This window comes from Trichinella spiralis, assembly GCF_000181795.1.
Source record: "Trichinella spiralis strain ISS 195 chromosome Unknown Scfld5, whole genome shotgun sequence".
Classification (NCBI taxonomy): domain Eukaryota; kingdom Metazoa; phylum Nematoda; class Enoplea; order Trichinellida; family Trichinellidae; genus Trichinella; species Trichinella spiralis.
Genome location: NW_003526944.1, coordinates 3,520,083 through 3,540,376, shown reverse-complemented (window position 1 = coordinate 3,540,376; position 20,294 = coordinate 3,520,083). Strand labels below are relative to the sequence as shown.

Here is a 20,294-nt window from a genome sequence, read left to right as displayed (position 1 = left end):
CAAGGTAGAAAAGTAAACAAATGCGTGATATGCCTCGGCAGGAAAGCAATAAAATTTGCATAACAATTCAGTAAACGGCTAATCAAATCGAGGGTAAACATAGTAGATATATATATTCTCGATAATACTATAATAAAGCGGCAGATGAACAACAAAATGGAGAAGAAAAGCATGGAAGCGAATATTTTCACTCAACCCGTTATCTAAAATGTGGAGCAAAGCAGAAGCCGTGCTACAATGATGTCAAAGCAGAGTTGAAAGCAAATACAATTTTGGTAAGTGTCAATGATTATTGTTTTTTGCATTGTGAAAATGTACATACATACACACACATACATGTAAGCGATACATCAACTGCAATCTATGAGAGGCCATCATATAAAATGAATAAGTTGTAAATAATTATTGAGAACATATTATGCGTGATAGAATAATGTTCAAATTAAAGATAAAATGGGCTTTCTTCGCGAAAAATTGATTTACGTCGTCATTTCAGCATTGTCATTTTTCACCAAAGTATTGACGCATGCCTAAAAAGTTTACACATATTATCAAATTAAATATTAAAAAAAATTTCTTCTTCAACACAGAAATTGTGAAAAAGAAATCGCAAATTATTATTATTAAGCGTATTTTGAAAATGGAAATCATTTTTTTAAAATGAAAGAGAATGAAATTTCTTTAAAAATTTGCAATTTTTCTAATACAATTTCAAATAATAATCAATAAATAATTTGTAGCTTTCATGCAAATTGATAACAATTGTCAAAATTGTATTCATTTTCTTCTTCTACGCTTCGAATTGTGTAAACTGTTCGTTGAAATCGATTTGTTCAAACTTGGAACAAAATAAACACCACCACCAGTATGCACGAGATCAAAATTAATATTGGTGCGCGTTTGTTTGCTTTTCTACTATTGCATAACCCAGGTGCAGGTGTAAAATCGTTTGTGCTAACTTTATAATTTCTACATAGTCATAATTATAAATTATTCCATTATTCTACTATTTATTCAAATTGTCTGCTTGTTCATCATATTCTTTTCTTTCGCTTATTCAATTGCATTTCTCCATATAAACTAAGTGCAACTAGCAAAAATAGCGATGCAACAATGCGAGTGTACTCAAGCAGTATAAAATGCTTTTCTTGCAACGAAGATTATTTCAACCAAGCACCATTAGCATCATCATCATCACTACGGGAAAACTAGCTTCTGGTGCAATCGTTTTCTCGATGTTGTTCATGCACATATCATAGAAACGTTTGCCGCTATATATAAATGTAAACAGTTGTTCAGTTTTGAAGAGATTTCGCCATTTATCTTTCCCATTGTTAGCACTGCTTCTTCATCATTATCACCATCATCTTATTCTTCTTATTCTCTTGACATTTGTAAACAATATCAATCTCTAGTACCCGACCAGTAAACAGAAGCATCTAACTGGAAGATGGATCACTTGTTTTCACATGTACTCGACGTTGAAGAAAATAAGTATCCGACAAATAAAACCCCTGCACCGTCGTCAATGAAGAAAAACAACAGAGTTTAACATATTCAAATGTACCGTCGATGAAGGGAAATAATGAAACAAACAAACATACATACATACAGATAACTATTATAATTAAATCATCCCTGAATTGCTTACATTCGAGAATTTCTGCTTTAGCGCGAGAAACTTCCTCTTTCATGCAGAGTATGATTTCCATTTTTATCTGCTCAAGTGGATCATTCGACTGACCGTTGACAACAACTGCGCCAGATGAAGCTGTACGCAATGCCATTCCGTCATCTTGGGAACTGAGTGATGAACCGCTTGGAGCTCTGAACACCGACAATCAGAAAAAAAAATAAAACACCGATCATCATACATGCTATACTCACTTGCGATGCACTTGCGGTGAATCTGTGTTAACCGGTGCGCAGCTAAGCCTACCTCCTGCACTGGATCGATTTTCGAAATTTTTTCTTATTTCTAATAATTATAATAATAATAATAGCAATCTTGTTTTTAAGTGCAAGCGATTAATAAGCATTATTTTACCTGGATCAGATCGAGGCGTATTTTCTTGATCAGCATTCACCTCACTGACAGCACTGGATGGCGACTGATTTCCTCCTCCTTCTTTGAGTAGATTCCGTCTCGCAATGGCGGATGTGATTTCTGATATGATCGAATGATGAGCTTGACTGGATATAGTTCCGAAACGATTCAAATTTGCCGTTTCGGTAATGCTACCGGTTGAGCTGGATCTTGCATTTTTCACTTCATCCGGAACTGGGCGCAATTTTGCACTGGCCAACGCCTGCGCCATCGACTGCCTGCTCGGTGTAGAGGTAGTCATGGATCGTGTGGGCGGTGGTGGTGCCGGCGGTGGATCGCTCATAACTTGGGCCCTGGTAGAAGCCGGTGGAATCGGCCTCTTGCACTGACCGTAAGCAGCTTGAGAAGAAGCCGGCTGTATCGTTGGTGGCATTGGTGCTGTTGGCTTCGACGGACTCGAAGCCAGAGTACCTTGGCTAACAGTTTTCCCACCACCGCTCATTGAACAATAAGCACTGTTGTTCGCTGGAAAAGAGAAACAACAACAACAAAATGTTGTGTGTAAAATTATCAGTTTAGTTTTTTCAAACCACTATTTTCTTGTTGAATTGGTCTTCGGAGGTCGAAATTGTCCATTCGCATTTCCATATTATCCTGAAGAACGGATGTTGTATTTCCATTTACAGTTTGACGAGAAACCGTCACTGAGCCTTGTTCTGTATATGCCATGCTTGGACGATTTACATTTGATTGGGCTTAAATTGACTATTGAAGTGAAAAAACCGAAACATTTGAACAAAAAAAAGCTTACCCTGAGTTCGATAAGAATTGATCATTTCCAAAACGCGACTCATCACCGTACCGAACGTTACCGCATCTTCCAGATTCAAAAAGTTCAATCCGTACAATTTTTGATTTATATGATCACGCCATTGATGAAAAGTGTCGCTTGTAAAATTGTATTTTAAACCAGGTATAATAGCGCAGTTGATTACCACCTAAATTGAGAAACAAAATTCATTTTCATGCAAAGCTGTTTGTTCAAACTGTTCATTCAATAATTCTATGCAATATTCCTCATAAATAGGCCACCAATCACATTTCAAATAATTGACTTGTCAGGAATGTAAAAAAATGTAACATTCGTCTCTTAGAAAAAATAAATATAGCAGCAGATTATAATGCTGCAAGCACATTTCGAAATGACTATAAAAAGAGATTGTAAATTAAACTTACATCGTGGTCTTGTAATTTTCTTCCAACAACACGAAAAGTATTGTTTTCAACATGATGCAAGATCTGCACTTTTGACATTTCCTGGATTTTGCTTCCTCCAGCTGGTAACCATTTCTTAATCGCATCGTCATAGTTGAGAACACTAGCTTGAATGGCGACCATTGATTTTTCACTGTAAAAGAAAAAATTTCTCGCATTGCATACAAACACCAGAACATGGTATTTAAAAGAGTAAATATAACTTTAAATATTCCTGAAATGCAGTAATTTTTAATTTAAATCACTTTTTAATTATTATTTTGAAACTAAATTAATATAACTGATCCTATGTTGTACGCAACTGCTAATTCGGTCTTTCATCGATTTCTTCAAAAATAGCATTTTCTCTTAAAGGATTGACATTCGCAAAGTTGAACAACGAAAAGATTGCTCGCTCACAAATGCAATCCGTATTTAAAAAGAAACCCAACACGCTTGGATGCACATACATTCAGCAGTACTTGAGTTAACTGATTTGATATTTTTGGACAATTTTATCAAAATAGAATAAACGAAACAACATTTTTAACATGAAAAGCGATAATGCGCAGATGCGCATTTATGTATTGGATTTCTCAATGCTAATATCAGTTTAATGCATTAAGCATCATGCCGTAAGTAGCGATTCAAAGAAACAATTTTTAAAGGAAAAACTAAAAAACGTGTGCATTTGCCAACCAACCTGTGGATCGGCACCTGTCAAAATCATGCGTCTAATCAATCTTTCGCTAAACGATTGAATCATTCAACCTACCTTTAAGAACGCAGCACAAAAAACGGGTATAGAAAAAAGTGCGCTAACCACACGCTTGTGCACATACTCATAGTTATGATTATTTATGTATATTTTTAGAAAACAAACAAAACGCAACCATACATTGAGTGCAGTCCATTGTTTTTCAATTAACTAATAATAAGTCTTTTGAATATTGCAACAAATTTGTTGTCGAAATTCTATAAAATTAAATTTAAACGAAATCATACAGATACAGATATAGATAGTAATAAAAATTCATACCCACATATATATATATATATACATGAATTTTTATCACTACCTATATGTGTATCTGTATATATCTATGCGGAAACTGTTATAAAAAAATTAGCAACATATTAGAAACTAATAAAAAAATAATATCACCTCTGCTTGATATTTGTTTAAAATGCAGTAGTCTGTATAAATACTTATTAGAAGGGAAATATAAGATGAAGTATGAAATGCTATAACATCGGCATGCAACATTAAAAAGCAAACATCTTCATAATAATAAAGTGAACTCTGAAAATTACATACACCATGTCTGAAGAACAACTTTCCCACAGAACGAGTTTGCAGCTGATATGCTGATGATTTAAAAACTAATAAAAGGTAAAATTCAAACAGGCAGAGTATGCATATCTAAGAAAGAAGTCTTCTAATGACAACTTTTCAACTTTGAACGAAGGTAAAATGCATACTGTAATTATAAAAGGATCAAGGACATTGAAGTATTATTAACCTAATTGTCATTAATAATTTGAAATTTTTATACGGTATTTTTTAATTAAAAAATAAAGCTATTACAAAAATTTAACTTTACAAATGCTTTATTTTATTTAATTTTGTTTTTTTTTGCCAAAGTATACTGAAATATTTTGCTCTACACAATGAAAACCTGAAAAGCGTTATTCATTGGCCGTATAGTACGTTTAGCTCATTTACCACTGAGTTAGCAGATTCAAATTCACTGAGATGCTCAAGTTATGACTTTTCTTCATCAATGTGCGATGAATTTAACATCGGATTCACAAAGCATCAATTTACAAAAATGCACTTTTTTAAAAAAAAATATTGTTTTTTGTCAGCTGTTAATGTTATTGTTACTGTTCTGTATGATAAATATAAGACTGCATTCTCGCAGAAAATTCAATCAAGTTTAATTTCGTTAAATTAAATTAACCAGTTGTCACGGCATAATATTTAATGAGCACAAATTTTCGAAATACTTTTGAGATAGCATTTCAATGAAAAGCAACTTATTTACAAGAATTTTTTCACACTGAAACTGTGTAATGTGTAACTTTTGCTGTAAAGAAAACTTGACATTGGTACTGTAATTTTGAAAATAATTGCTCTAACGTCTTATGAATTTGCAATTTTATTGTCTTGTTATCTGCAAAAATAGCAATGTAACAGCTTTTTGGTGCTTCATTGAAAGAAATATAAATTAAATTGCTTATTTACCTGTTTTCTAAAATAAAAAATTCAAAGAACGACCGATGTATTGTGCTTTTTGCTTGATTACGTAACATAAATTAAGTTAAAATCAGAGCATACATTTATGTATATTATTAATAAAAAGCAATAAAATGCTAAAATATTGAAATTTACATTGATGTTTATTTTTGCAAGAACTTATTTTTGTCTGAATTTTCTAAATCTGCTACAGTATGTACAAAATAAAACTTGATTATATAGGCAAATTATTGTAAATGAACTGTTCGATTATGTTAATTGTGAGGTGAAAGTTATCTTAATTTTTCTAAATATTTTGGTCACTGTTATATTTCATAAAGTGTTATCGTTAGTAGGCCAGAATTTTTCCTACTTGGAGTGAAATACTGTATTTCCTGCATTTGCAAATCAAAGTGACATTTTATAATAAAGACTGTTAACTTTTTAAAAATTATTTCACCATGCACATTTGAATAATTTTCATACTTTTTGGTTATATTATCTAATCATCATAATATGGTGGATGCAATTTTCAAGCGGAACTAATTTGTATAATTCAATATTTATGCCCGATAATTTTTAATTTTTTGTAGAGCAGCAGCTGATTAATTTTGTTTCCGGAAGTTATTTATTTCCCTTATTGCTGCGATAAATTGTACATTTCTTTGAAAGTTATTAATGAATAATAATAATATTATAATATTAAACAGTTGTACGTTCATATCTTGTCGAGCAGACTTGTTCAATGTACTTTTGTTTTATTATTTTAATGTGAAATGTATAAATTTTTCGGTTGGCCTGTCATATTTTAAACAAATGTTTCGATAAACACCGTGGGAATTAAAATGACGTCATCAAGAGAAATTCATAAACAAGTATAAGGAAAACACCTGTTTGGTTCACGTGGGTTAATGTAAGCTTTTAAACAGCAATGACAATGTGTAATAATAATTCTTTATTGTGCAATAGGAATGATGTCACCGCATGCTTGCTGAGTCAGAAAATTTATTAACTTTGATTATTAGGTGAATAAAGGTAAATTTGAGTGAGCACTGAAAATTTTCAGTGTACAAATTTTGCCTATCTCCTACGAAAGACGAAATTATTAGACAACAGGAATAAGATAGCAAAGCAAACATAGTGAGATTACGTAATTAATATAATTTTGTTTTCGTGCTTGCATCCGCTCTTCGGTAAAAGATTACAAATAGCCTTTCCGCTTTTCAAAATGACAATGGAGTTTACTTCAAAAAGTTTCTTATACATTACACAACGCTTCTGCTTAAATACGTGAATTCATTTTTCGACATTCAATACATTTCAATAAGCCAATGTGCAAAACTACCAATCTAAAGATCATAATATGAAAAATATGTGTAAATTTTTAGAGATTCTTCTCGTATAAAAAATGTACAAAAGATACAACGCAAATGTTAATACGAATCCCAATTACTGATTAAAATCGATGTATAAACTCAAATGATACATTCATTTACATGTTTCTTGTGCTAGTTATTCCGTTATTGTTAACAACATTTTTACGGTCAGGTGTAATTTTGAGTTTTATAAAAATTTTAAATTTACAGGTTTTGAGTTTTCCTGTAAAAAACTCGCAAAAATATTTTAAATTGATACCTGAATGGCTTTTTACTCTCAAAATACCTTCGTTCATTTTCAAAGTTTGTCCAATTTTTGTTGATTACATTTTTCAACATAAAGTTGTCTTCAAAAATAAATAATGTTTATTTTCATTTTAAAAAATTGAATTGTTATCAATTTAATTAGAATTGTTAGAAAAAGAATTTTCCATAATAGCCAACCTTGAATTCTTTTTATTTCACAGTAACAGCGTTGAATATTAATTGCGAATTGGTGAGAAAGATTTTAAATTATCTTTTTCAGTGAAAAGTTATTAATTTTTTGATTTAGTATATTATTTTATAAATTTAAATTACTTTTGGCAAAATTTCACAGGATAAATGGATAAGATGTTGGCTAAATTGAATGGCAGTGGGTCGAGAGCATTGTGGCGAGCATGTGGTTACGAATTTCGAAATCTCTCCATGGCGAACGTGTTGTACAAAAGTCAGGACGATATACCGGATGAAATAAAGCAGTCGCCTTATTACAGAAAGTCCAGATTCGACTGGCTTTTTGGTGAAGGCTACCGTCGTCCTCTGGCAGCCGATCAAGGAGGAAAAATGGTACTTTTTGGGTTTATTTTCTTCTTATTCCCGAGGTTGAACAATTATTCTAAACTTTTACTACCGGGGAAGATATTTCTTAAGACAGATAATTTTTGTAAGGGATGATGACGAACAGGAAAAATTTGCATTCTTTTTGAGTTTCACTTCCTTCCGCTTCTGACGCAAGCGGTGCCTGTCACCGTGACGGTGACGTCGCCGACGAGTTAGCATCTTTCGCTTTGTAAGAGAACTTCCGCGATCGTCGACCCTCTGGTGGCTCTCTGGGTCGCGCTATATAGCAATCCATAGTTTGGGGAAGGTAATTTATGACGCGGCTTTACTTCCATTGTTTGATCAATGCTTTCACCCACCGTACCAGTTAGTGCCTATCCATTTCCAAGCCATTAGCCAAGTCCATTGGCCAATGGAAATTGAAAAAAATTTCTTCCTTTACCAAGTTCCTTCTTCCGGCATTTGACTGCTATATAAGAGACTGGCTTTGTGCTGCGATTTCAGTACGCTGTCTGCCTTCTGAAGGCACGGCGGCTCCGGATAATCGCAGGCAAATGTACCATCTCAGCCTGCAGGTTATCTGTAATTGTAAATGTGCCTTTATATCCATGTGTACACGACAATTCCTTGTGTTGTAGCGTCGTGGATGGCTTGCCTATGGCTTTCATCCAACGGACGAATATACAGATTGGAAAAGAGCTCATGCTGTCTTCTTTGCTCTCATAGGCATTGCATTTCCTGGATTGGTGTTTGTTTTGTGGTATAAACCAGACTGGTAAGATTTTGACTATTTCACTGTTTGATCATTTAAATATATCTGTTTATTAATTATACAGTTAGGTTATCAGTGGTTAATGCTTATCATATTTGTATATATGTATATATATTTAAATTAAAATTTTTACAGGCCGCTGATGAGAGAGTGGGCTTTTCGAGAAGCGGTTTTGGAATTGGAAAGACGTGAAAGAGCCGGTCTCGAGCCGATCAGCAAAGATCTGATCAATCCTGAAAAGGTGAAGCTTGTGCTACCAAGTGATGAAGAGTTGGGCGATTTTGAAATTATCATCTGAATCTGTCGCTGCTCTTTGATGTCATTTGCTGCCCTATAGATAAAGATGGAAAAGACTGATGCCTCTCTCATGTTTTTGAATGCAATCTCAAAATATATTGCAAGAATTTCGTGTGTACAAATGAGCTATATTTTAAACGCCGTTCGCTTTATTTTATTTTAGTTTATTTCATAATCCTTTTGAAAAGGTATTCTTTTGTATATTTGTCAAAATATTCTAATAGATGATGAATGAACAAACTTTGCCTTGCGAACGTTAAATTGTATAATAGGAACACCGAAGTTTTATTTAAAAGTTGTATATAAGAAGCTGTAAAATTTCCCGTCAGAATTCTTGCCGACGCCAGCATACACTGCCAGTGTACAGACGAAAAGAACCTTAGTTAATATTATATGTTATTCGTTATTTGTTATGACAATATTGTTAGGGTGTTGGACGTTGTTGTACTTTATTATTACTGTCGTTGAATTGTCTTACTGTAATATTTTGCGAATAAAATTCCTTATTTGTACCTGTTAATTGTTTACTGTTTTCCGCGTACTGTGAAACATGCTAGCTTACGGCATTCTTGTTTGCATTTTCAAGTTCCTGATTCTTATTCAATGACCACTTAAATATTTGCGTTTATTAACAAAAAATGATAGAATGGAATAGCAACAGAAGCGCAATTTGTCCATTTTTAATGTAAAATACATCACTTTCTACTGCGTCGTAAAAGTTCATCGCATCATAATAAAGTAATATATCTATTTTATTTTTCATTCACTTTTTATCAAGTGCTGAAAATGAAGGCGTTTATTTGAAAAGCAGTCACAGTTTTGTGTATTTTTAAGTTAACTTTTTTTAGCTGTGGCATTTAAATAATTATAATAATATCGTTATTTATTTAAATTATTGTAAACGAAATTTTATTAGTAATTTGACTTGTGACATGCATAAATTATTGTTTTGTTTGTGTGCAATATAAAAAACATTTAAAGTACAATGCATTTTTTCTCTTGCTACATAGCACAAATTGTTGCATATTTTCCAGAAAAATGTATATTTAAGTTTTTTTAATTCTGATAATGATATGAAATTTTCATTTTATTGCTAATTCTGGACTAACCTTTCGGGGTGTGAACATTTTAGAAATCTCTGTAAAATTTTGCTTTAGTCCTTTTGGCTTAAGTAGTGCAGTTTCAGAAGTCAGCTTTTATTATGCAAAATTAAATGAGTTTATTTAATTTAAAATGAAGTTTAAAAAAACTTATCAAGCGTGTCTGAATTCTTATGAAATTTCATTGTTTTCAGGTTCTATTATAAATATCTGATTTATGATATCAGATTCCCAATGAAATAATTTTGGATAAAAAGTTCCTTGAAAAATTTCTGAAACAACGAAGGATACATCAGAATGCAATGCAATTGTTATTTTACTTTTGAATAAACAAATTTTACATTTGAGTTTTATTTAAGAGAAACGATGTTTTTAAAATTATTTATTTGATTGGTAGCTGTTTCTGAAAGAGCCATTTCAAATAGGAAACTGTTGAGGGTTTGGGGAGCGACTGGTCTTTATCTACGTACGATACATTTAATGCTATCAGTTTTACTTTTTGGGGGGGCAATTTCTTTTGATTTTAAGTGAGCATAATGAAACTTCCTTGTCCAATCGAAGGAGGAACTCTCGTAATCACTTTCAGTAGAAGGAAGATAAAATTTAAGAACAGTGAAAATGGACAGAAGTAGATAGCTACAATGTTTTTCAACTGATATTAATTTATAATTATTATAAAGGTAACTTTAAAAGTCAATTTTTACGATCTATGAAACGTAAGATTGCAGTGTGAATTATTAGCTAATGAAATCCTGAAAATAGATAATAAGCCAGTAGTAGGTAGTCGTATGTGAGGGAAACAAATGAGCAGTACTTTAAATCAATTACAGAATAAAATAAAATTTTTGCGTCAAGAAATCGATAGCAAAATAAAGAAAATACGAAGTTACAAATTATAAACGTCGCAAAGAATTTTTTAAAGAAAACAAGGATTGAACTGCTTTTATATTTTAGCATATTAGCATTATTAATTAAAAATTTTCAAAAACATGTATTATAAAAGGTATGGCGATTTGTTTCATTAAATATTATACTGTAAGTCACTTATTGAAGTGCACTTGCTTTTTCTTTACTTTCATACTGTGTTTTTATGTGTCAGATTCTATTGAATTTTCCTCTGTGTATGCATGTTATGCATTAATCGGTTAACGTAACATGTTTTGATTGATCTGACTTCAGAATTGTATTGTTCTTATTGTGCAATTACTTTGTTTTTCAGGTGTGGGTTTTGCCAGTCTTGAATTGACCATGGGAACAGACGAGCCGAGGAAGACTTTGTTTTCTTTAACACCTCCGCAGAAAGCAGTGCTTGCAATTGCTGTTGTTGTTGGATGTTTTGCGATTGTTTACCCAAAGGTAGTGCATCCCACTATTTGTTATATGCTAGGCTGGAGCAAACCTCCATCGAAGGTAGGTAAGTTCACAGTTATGGTGTTTGATTTTCAAATTGATTCAAATTGGAATTATTTAATTAATATTTAGATAGTATTCCACCACCGAATGAGCGCGGGAAATTTCCGCACATACACCGAGGCCGTGATAAATCTGATTTTCGAGTATTCATTTTTTTTTCATTCTCAGTTTGCTTCATTTATATGAATATGCCTTATTGCAGTTAATTTATAGCTGCATGAAATTGTTTTATAATTATTTGTTTATTAGGCACAGCCTGGACCGATGCCTCCTCATATGGGCGACCACATGCAGGCCCGAGGTAGAGAGAAAAGTTTTTGGTATTCTCTATTACCATTTTATACTATTGGAGTGATTGCCTTTCTGATTTACACGTTGAGTAAAGTAAGTGCGAAAGTTGTTTTGCTTATATTATTTTTAAAACTTCATTGAAAAAGCTTTCAATGTTAAGATGTTAAGAACTTCTGACGGCATTAACGAGCGTAGTGGTAGAAATTGGCGAAAACGAAACGGTGCTCCTCCTTTTGGATTGCGTGATTTAAGTAAATTTTCACGAACTTATTAGTTGCATTTTTGATGTAAATTTAAATGTGTTTTATTTAAGGTGATGCTCAGTTGAAAAATTTACATCAGCGTTTGTTGGAAACCGAGACCACAATGCAGACAATACTGAAATGTTTGGAAGCCAATGGTGATACGAAAACCGAGTTGAAGGAAGATATTCAAGTGTTGGCTCAAGTACATATTTGAGGCTATTGTAAAAGTATTATATAATTTATTTTTAGGATACTCTGCAAAATTTGGAAAAACTGACAGCTACGGCTACCAGGCATGTTTTGAATTCAGAAGAAAATTGCAATGATGAATATTGTTCAGACAATGAAGAAATGCTGGTTTTAAAAGATTTAGAAAAAGCTCTGGCTCAATTTGAATCTTTTTCAACTGATTACTTGAAAATGCAAAATTCGAAAAATCCTGCCGCAGTCAAAAATCAAGAAAGTGAAGCATTTGAAAAATGTTGTGATGAAAGCGATAATTTTAGGAATACCGAAATTGGTGTAACTGATGAATCGAAGAAAGAGCGTTGATTGTTTTGTGAAAATTGTAGTACGTTTGTGATGCATTTGTTTTTGCTTCCATGTCATGTATTGATGTGTGATAGATGTTCTGTTTACTCTAATAGCTTGAATTTTTGTTTTTCAAGCAGAAAGGATCTCTTTCAATGTTTGAGTATATAGTTGTTAATTAAAATTTTGTTGAAATGCGATGTAAAAGTGATTTCTGTTAGTTTGGGTTATATACTGTTCAATAGCTAATAGCTTTTCTGATGAAAGGTATTCGATGCAGAAACAGGATAGATGAACATTGAAGGGCAGAATTTTTGAATTAGATATATTCTGCTTGAACTGTTACTTTTATTTGCTTATCCTTAAATTGAGGTAATCTAATTTACTACACACTAAGTAGATATTTCCCGAAGGGTTTGCGTTATTTCATTGGTGCAGTAAATTTTGTTCTTAGTTCAATTATTGTATAATATAGAGTAGTTTAGTAGAAATTCAATTTTAATTATTAACCTAACGTCGTCCCTGAAACGAATTAGCATCGCAGCGCGTTGCAAATGAAATTGCATCCATTACGTTTTGAATGTGAAATTTGGTAGTAGATGTAAGTTTTAGTTTTTGATTCCATGAAAAATTAAGTATATAATTGAAATTTCAATTAAAGTCAGCTTTATCACCATTAATTAAATTGTAAAATAAATGTAGTACTTGAAATGCTGTACCATGTTACAGATTGTCAGGTTCAAATGTTAATGCGAAAATATTTCGAAAGAATTTATTATTTATACAACCTGCTCTAGTTGGATAAATTGTACAATTTCAGATTAATAATTGAAAAAAATTTACCATGATGAAGAAAATGGAATATTTTTAATGTGTACGATGAAATGTGTTGCAAATTTTTTGAAATGAATTTGCCAAAAAAATGGAATAAATTTGTAAATTTTCAATTCATGTTTTTCAATTTATAAAAACAGGTTTAATTTAGTGTGTAAATATTCAGAAGTTAAATGGTTATAGCATAATTTTTTAATTAAATTTGAAGTTGACAGTACAGCACATGATTGGAAATAGTGAATGTGTATGTGTGTATGTGTCATTTAACAGCGAAACAGGTTCAACGAATAACCATTTTGGAGGTGATTTGGTATTCAATTGTCAAGCTTTTTGAGCAAGTAAAGTTATAATTGAACAATTTAAATATATATTTTTTTTTCTAATGTTATTTTTTAATCAGTTCTGTTGTAAGTTGTTTCAAAAGAGTCGTTATTTGCCATCTTTAGTACAATAATATCGTTTTTTTTGCACATTTGTACAAATGTTACAACATTGTAATTTTGCAGAGGAAGATGGAAAAAGAAAATGAAATTTGCATGAATTTATTTTTGTCACTGTTGATCAATAAAAGTAATCATTCGATTCGTTTGGCTGCTTGAGGTACTTTGAGACGTGGTTTGTTTAGCGCTCGAGGCGCCACCACAGTTCGCTTTTAAAGTGTTTGCACTGGCTGCAGCCGACTGTGCTGGAGCTACGGTCGTAAAGGTGGAGAGCTACAGTACAGCAAAAGCCAATTTACGTTCAGGATCAACAGTGGAAACGTGCATGCAGGTCGTCGATTTGTACGTTCTTCTGTCGACTGGACATTCGACCGCCAACATTTATTTACAGACTGTCGATTTGTAAGCTTAAATTTCTCAATTGAAAAGGTAATGTCCTTTATTTTCTGTTATTATTATTATTTTTAATCAATAAAGAAAAAAAATTAAATTTTTGTGGCTTCAATTAGCTGGCTAATTAGTTAGATTTCAAACTGGCTTGTGTGAATCCATTTTCGAAGACAATTTTGTGACAATGACGACAGTTGTGCATTTTTTCTCTCTTTGATCAGAGCCAAAAATTACTACCAGTTGTTAATATTGATAATTAAAAAATAGAGATGTTCATGTACAAATTATATTTCAACTGTATAATCCGTTCGTGTTGAGGGGGCTGGAATCGACATGGAGATTTTTCAACACTTTCAGCTCAGGAAATTTTACAACCACGTTGGGATATGGGAAAAAAATTTCTCCCACCTCTGCTTGTGACGAGAAAATAAGCCGCTAATTAATTTTTGTCTCACAAGTTCGATTTGATTATTTTTCTGTAAGAATTTCGACTTGCATTTTCATGTATTGTGTTGTTGTTGTCAAAAATTATTCCACAATGACAAGATAAATTTTCTTTATTGTATGTATTTCTTGGTCTCGTGGTTGGAAATAGTTGGCAGTTTGGATTTGCTTATTAGTTCGACATTTTGTACAAGCATCAATGATGCCGTTGAAAAGCTGTAGGCGGCGTCACGGTAGTTTTTCCCTTTTGCAAAGTTAACCGTTCGGAAAATGAAGCAGAGGCGTGTATCAGTGTCATCTCTTGAATAGAAGAGGCCGAATATTTTTGGCAAGCGTTGTCGATTCAATTTACGCGTTCAATTATTGTCCACGCCCCATTCAATATTTTTCTGCTTCTTCTTTTTCTTATTCTATAGACAATGTTTTTTTGTTATTGTGGCTATGGGGAACACTTTTTCTCTTCTTCACTTTTCTTTGTCATCATTTTATGATCGAACAACAGTTGTGTAAAGTTTCCATTTGTCACTTGTCAATTTTTCATCGTCGAAATTCAAATTGTTTTCATAGAAATATTAAAATTTGCTATAAATTTTTCATATTTTCCATTCTTTGACTGAAAATGACACAAAGGTGAACAAATTAGCTTTGCCGTCTATTCGACCTTCGACTAATGGACACTATAATATGACAAGTGTGCACTCTTTGCCAACAACCAGTATTCACTGTTGAGCATCATGACAAACTTTACACAAATCAATTACACTCCGATTAGGGTCATTGATGCGCCGCTGGTGGTAGTGGCGAGAGGTACTTGAGCAGCTTTCAACTCCAATGCTATTACTCTTCATTTGCAAGTGATTAATTGCTTCTTCTTCTTCTTCTTCTTTTGTCAAAATTCCACGCATTCAAAGTTCACACGGAAATTTTTAATCTTCTTTTTTTTCAATTGCTATTATGCAAATATTTTTTTACAGTAACCAAATAAGTGTATCATGATTTCACTTTACGAACAACAATCAATCACATTTGAAATGATGCTAAAAACCTTTTTTTATTGCAAAATTTTTTTGCTCAATCATCTGAATGGGAAACTTCTTTCCCATTCATTTCAATTGTCTCTTTTTGAATGGTGTATTTGAACATTTTCCACTTGTCAAAGTTGGTAGTTTTTTTTAAATTTTTTTCCAATTTAAATATTCACATTTGTATTTTCAGCAAAGATAAATTTTCCATAGTTATGTTTCATATCAGTTCGATTCAATAGTTGAACAAGTGACGTTTGTTTCAGTTTAAACTTGTACGTTTCCAGTGTGAAAGTGACACTTTTAATGTGAAATGTTTCAGAGCAAAGTTTAAAGGCCACTTTAAAACAACAAGTAAAATTGGAATAAATTTTGTTCTTCTTTGAAAAATCCAATCAGTTTGTATTTTTTAAACTGCCGGTCGGTCAGTTTTCCGAAATCAAAAACTGATATTGTTGCATCAAATACAGTATTCCGTTAATCAGGTATTGTTGTTGATATCTTCGTTTTTCTTCTTTCTTCTCAGCTTTTGTCAATCTGTTGTGCATTTTATTGTACTGAGCGTTGGCAGTTGGCATTCCGCATATCAAATACTTCTTTCAGTATTGTAGAGTAGATTTAAATTCGATTAATAATCCGCTTTTTTTGTGAATCCACGCACTGGTGACTGTCGTGGAGCGCGGCGCTTTTCCCCAGACGTTTTATTTACCCACGAAAAGCGAGCAGATTTACTTTGCGGACGGGAGAAAATTGAATTCTTGTTCTTGAGCTCTGGCTTTGTTTGCTAAGCTAGTCATTCGTGGGCATGATAAGTGTTACTGAATAATATATTTGCCTTTTATTTGCTAGTAAAGTTTTAACCACAGTGATGTTTATACATTTATTTTGTTGAGCTTATTATCTTCGTTTTACGATTGTGACAACCCGATATGAAATAAGTTGTTCCTCTTTGTATGTATGTGATTTGTTTGGTGCCAGCAATCAAACTGTAGACAGATTTGTCAATGTTCAACCTTAAATATTTTGTTCTTGCTTTAAATTTTGAATTTTTCTTATTTAGTAGCTTGAAAAATGCATTGTTCATTTTAAACGGTTAAAATGATCATTTCATGAAATAATAAGGTTCATCCAATAATATGCAATAATATATATTTTTTTTCGAGGCTAATTGTTCAAATTATTAACTTCTTAATTTTCTTATTTAAGGATTTTACGGAAATGTCGTCTGAAAAAAATGGATACTTTTTCAATTCTTATGGTACTCCTGAAAATTTTGATTTTTTCGAACATGGTATGAAAAGTGAAGATTGGCAAAAAGGAACTTCGAGTGAAAAGTCAATTTGGCGGGAGTTACGTGAAGCGCATCTGCGCAACCTGATGGTAAGTGCTGACTGTATATTTTTTTAATTTTATTAAATCTCTTATTTATTTGATTGAATATCAAAATGACACAACTTGATAAATATAGAAATAATTTGGGTAATTTTCATATATTTTTCATTGCCAGTTGAACTAGTGAGTTGTTATTTTTGAATAATTCACTATTTTATCTGCAGAAGCATTTCTTTTTGATCTTTGAAGGTCGACATTTTAGAAATCCAAGTATTTTAAAAATATAACAATCTGAAAACCCACTTGCTTATCATGTTGGGCTAGTTTTTTAACCATGTTAACCAAGAAAAAAAATGTATATTGTAATATTTCTGGGCATGTACAGTATTGTTGCTTATCATTTGAATTCATTCATCTCTACACTGCCTTGCTATCAGGGTCAAATTGTTTTTTTTTCTTTTGTAATTTTTGAAAAGCAGTATTAAATAATAATTGTTCCATTGAATTGTCATACAAAGCAACAAATATTCGATCGATTGTGATTGAACATTCAGATTATAGTTAATTTAGCATTTCATAAATTGATTTCATTTTTATTTATATACTTCTAAACATCTGATGAAATGTAGAAATGATTAGTTGGCTTTTCTTTTTTCAAATGAACAGATTATTTAAAAAGTTAGATAAGCGAACTTGAGATGTAATAATTTTGCTTTGGTAAGCTTTATGTCAAAAAGAAAAATATTTCTACTATCACCTAGCACGTGAAGTTTACACTTGTCCATTGTATGATTGAATTAATTAATTTTTTCATATTGAAATGAATTGTTTTTTAGTAGAAATTTAAATTCAATTTTCAATTTCAAATTTTACTTGATTTGTAGTAATAATAAGTTATTTGTATCAAGTGTGTTGTTCATTCGACATTTCAATTATGCAAAAATTATACAGCAGAAATTTTTCATTTTGAAAACATCCCCAAAATTTAATGCTTTTCAACTGAATTGCGTTGTTGTTGTTGTTGTTGTTGTTAGCAAAATTTTATTTAGTACAAATGCAAATTGTTGTCATAAAAGTGAATCAGTCTTTTTATTTTTGCTTTTCAAATTCAGAATTTGAAGTTATAAACTGAACACGGACAGACTGCATTATTTATTTATTTATTTATTTGATAAATTAAAATTCAATTAAATTCTGCTATAGCTTGTATTGTCGATTGTTTGAACAATTTTCAATGCACTGTTCTTCTTCTTCTATTTTGCAAAACGTTCCCAATTTTCTGTTGTTCATCGGATGATTATCGTTGATTTTCTTCTTCTAGTTGTTGTTTGTTGTTCATGAAATATTCTTTTTTCCCAACAATGAGGGTGTTGCCTTTTGAATTTGAGAACATGTTTCCTATGACCTGCATTTGGTGAAATTGCTTCTGCTCGGAAGCTATGGATTGGCAATGTTTCTTAAGCTCTGAACATATACATATATATATATATATATATATACATATATATGTGTATAATTTTCAAATTAACGCATCCTTGATTAATGCTTTGTTTCTATTTGAGATTTCTGGTCAAATCAATCCTGATGCACGTTGGGCAAATCGGATTGCAAATGCAAGCAGTTCAGTGGATTCGAGAGCGGAAAGCATTTTCCCCGAAAAGGGCGGCTTTCTGAGTGACAACAGCAAATTGCATTCAACGCTTCAGGACGTGACCCAGTCGGATGAGGGGTCGTCATCGTATTTGAATTCCCCCACTGACTTGTATGGATCTGTTCTGGAGAATGTGCTTCCCACACAGGCAGTATCTTCTGGCTGCACGGCTTGCACCTCGCCTCCGGTCCAATGCACGCAAATCGATCAACGATTGGACAACGTCGAGTCCAACGAGATTCGGTCGCCCTCTGTTGACCACCACCGCCCCACTGTTGCTCGGTCGGTTGTTGGTTTGCAAAGCGACATTGAAACTGAGGTTGGGTGCAACTTGAGTCTGTCCAATTGGTCGATGGGCAACAGCGGCTCCACTTCCGCCAGACGATTCAGTTTGAAAACCAAATGGGACCCGACGCAGTTGTTGCGTCGGCTTTACCAAATCCGATGTCCGGATCTGGAGTCGAAACTGAACCACAAAGCTCAGTCGAACATGGTCGGCTATTTGGACCATTTGCCGTTGGGTATGCGGCCCGACCACGCCCCTGACCACGCCTGGCAACGACGCTACATGCGAACAGAGCACGGTTTGTTACTCTGGTACAAGGTTCGTTTTGCTGTTTTTTTTGTTGCGATTTTTCACAGCACTGTTTGCACAAAGCAATTTTCACTTCAGACTGCAGAAATATCCAGCACCCCGGTTGGTCAGATTACAATTGCCGGTTCTCTAATAACGAGAGATGACGAGAAGCTTTTGATCATTATTGAAAATAACGCGACGTTGTTGACTCTGAGGTGTGAACTGTGTGCATGGTTTTTTTCTTAAAAAAACATAATTGTAGCTACTCATTTGCATATTTTAGATGCAGACAATTTGCACTGGATCGCTGGTACGAAGCGTTGCGAGCTCACGCTCAGCTGCCGTCGAATATGTGCCGTCGTGAATTTTTGCAACCCACTCCGCCACAGTTTGGAAGTCGTGACGAAAATGTTGCTTTTTGTTTGCTTATTCATTTTCATAAGCAACTCTTGATAATTTCAATATTTCTTCCATTGTAGAAAGTGTGCGTTATTGAAATTGGTACGTGTTCAACTAGGGCTGGATTGGTTGAAAGGGCATCTTATTCGTATCCGCATTTATTTTTTCCATCTGTTGTCTCCAATTGCAAAGAGAGTAAATTATGATTTGATTTGATTTTCACTTATATTATCACCATTGCATCATGTTGCTTGCAATGGTTGCAAACAAACAAACAAACAAATAATAATAATAATAATATGTCAATTGGAAAATTGTTCTGTTGTTTAGAATTGGTCGGTGAAGATGCTATTGTCAAGGCTGCATTGAATAACAATTGCAATTTGCAATACGCTTGGAGTTGGTCCAGCGATTTTCGAAGCAGTGCAGTGAACATTGATGCTGTGAAGCGGATTTTCGAATGGATTATTGAAAAATTGTCTATAAAAGCGGTCGAATATCAGGTGAAGTCATTTTTTATTTATTTAAAATTAAAATTCCAATTTGACAACTTTGAATTTCAGTTTCTGTTGGCAGTTCCGAGTCGAATTCCAGAGGCTGCTTTAATAGAGATGGTGCGGATTTTGTTGTTCGATTTCGACGCCGCCGCTGTTTCAGTTGCGAGACAGGGTAGTTTAGCTATGATTGCTTTTAATACTTTTACGGGCGTTTTTGTGGATATTGGAAAAAAAATTGACGATTGCTCCATTCGTGGAAAAATGAGTATAACAAAAAATTTGCCTATTTATCTCCCCACGTTCTAAACAATTGCTTGATGC

General features: G+C 32.9%; 4 protein-coding genes across 4 annotated transcripts; 3 read left to right on the top strand and 1 right to left on the bottom strand.

Moving 5' to 3' along the window:
* Positions 1–479: 479 nt before the first annotated feature.
* Positions 480–3,445, bottom strand: Tsp_08257 (putative WH1 domain protein). The gene is made up of 9 exons (XM_003375212.1): positions 3,284–3,445; positions 2,859–3,045; positions 2,638–2,802; positions 2,048–2,572; positions 1,888–1,978; positions 1,609–1,827; positions 1,171–1,271; positions 858–958; positions 480–530 (listed from the first exon to the last, which is right to left on the bottom strand). The coding sequence occupies exons 1-9, from the start codon at positions 3,443–3,445 to the stop codon at positions 480–482; spliced, it is 1,602 nt and encodes a 533-aa protein (XP_003375260.1).
* A 4,074-nt stretch (positions 3,446–7,519) lies between these two features.
* Positions 7,520–12,408, top strand: Tsp_08256 (glyco protein hormone beta-5). The gene is made up of 8 exons (XM_003375211.1): positions 7,520–7,744; positions 8,377–8,513; positions 9,789–9,847; positions 11,127–11,317; positions 11,570–11,704; positions 11,772–11,862; positions 11,925–12,058; positions 12,106–12,408. The coding sequence occupies exons 1-8, from the start codon at positions 7,520–7,522 to the stop codon at positions 12,406–12,408; spliced, it is 1,275 nt and encodes a 424-aa protein (XP_003375259.1).
* A 173-nt stretch (positions 12,409–12,581) lies between these two features.
* Tsp_08255 (hypothetical protein) lies at positions 12,582–14,067 on the top strand. The gene is made up of 4 exons (XM_003375210.1): positions 12,582–12,594; positions 13,090–13,124; positions 13,430–13,523; positions 13,847–14,067. Exons 1-4 carry the CDS (start codon positions 12,582–12,584, stop codon positions 14,065–14,067), a joined length of 363 nt encoding a protein of 120 aa, XP_003375258.1.
* Positions 14,068–16,735: 2,668 nt separating this feature from the next.
* Positions 16,736–19,984, top strand: Tsp_08254 (actin; the record flags this gene model as incomplete). Its single annotated transcript, XM_003375209.1, has 6 exons — positions 16,736–16,897; positions 18,412–19,104; positions 19,174–19,292; positions 19,361–19,487; positions 19,557–19,671; positions 19,807–19,984. Coding segments are annotated over exons 1-6 (1,394 nt in total), but the record flags the coding sequence as incomplete, so codon positions are not given.
* Between the last annotated feature and the right edge of the window lie 310 nt (positions 19,985–20,294).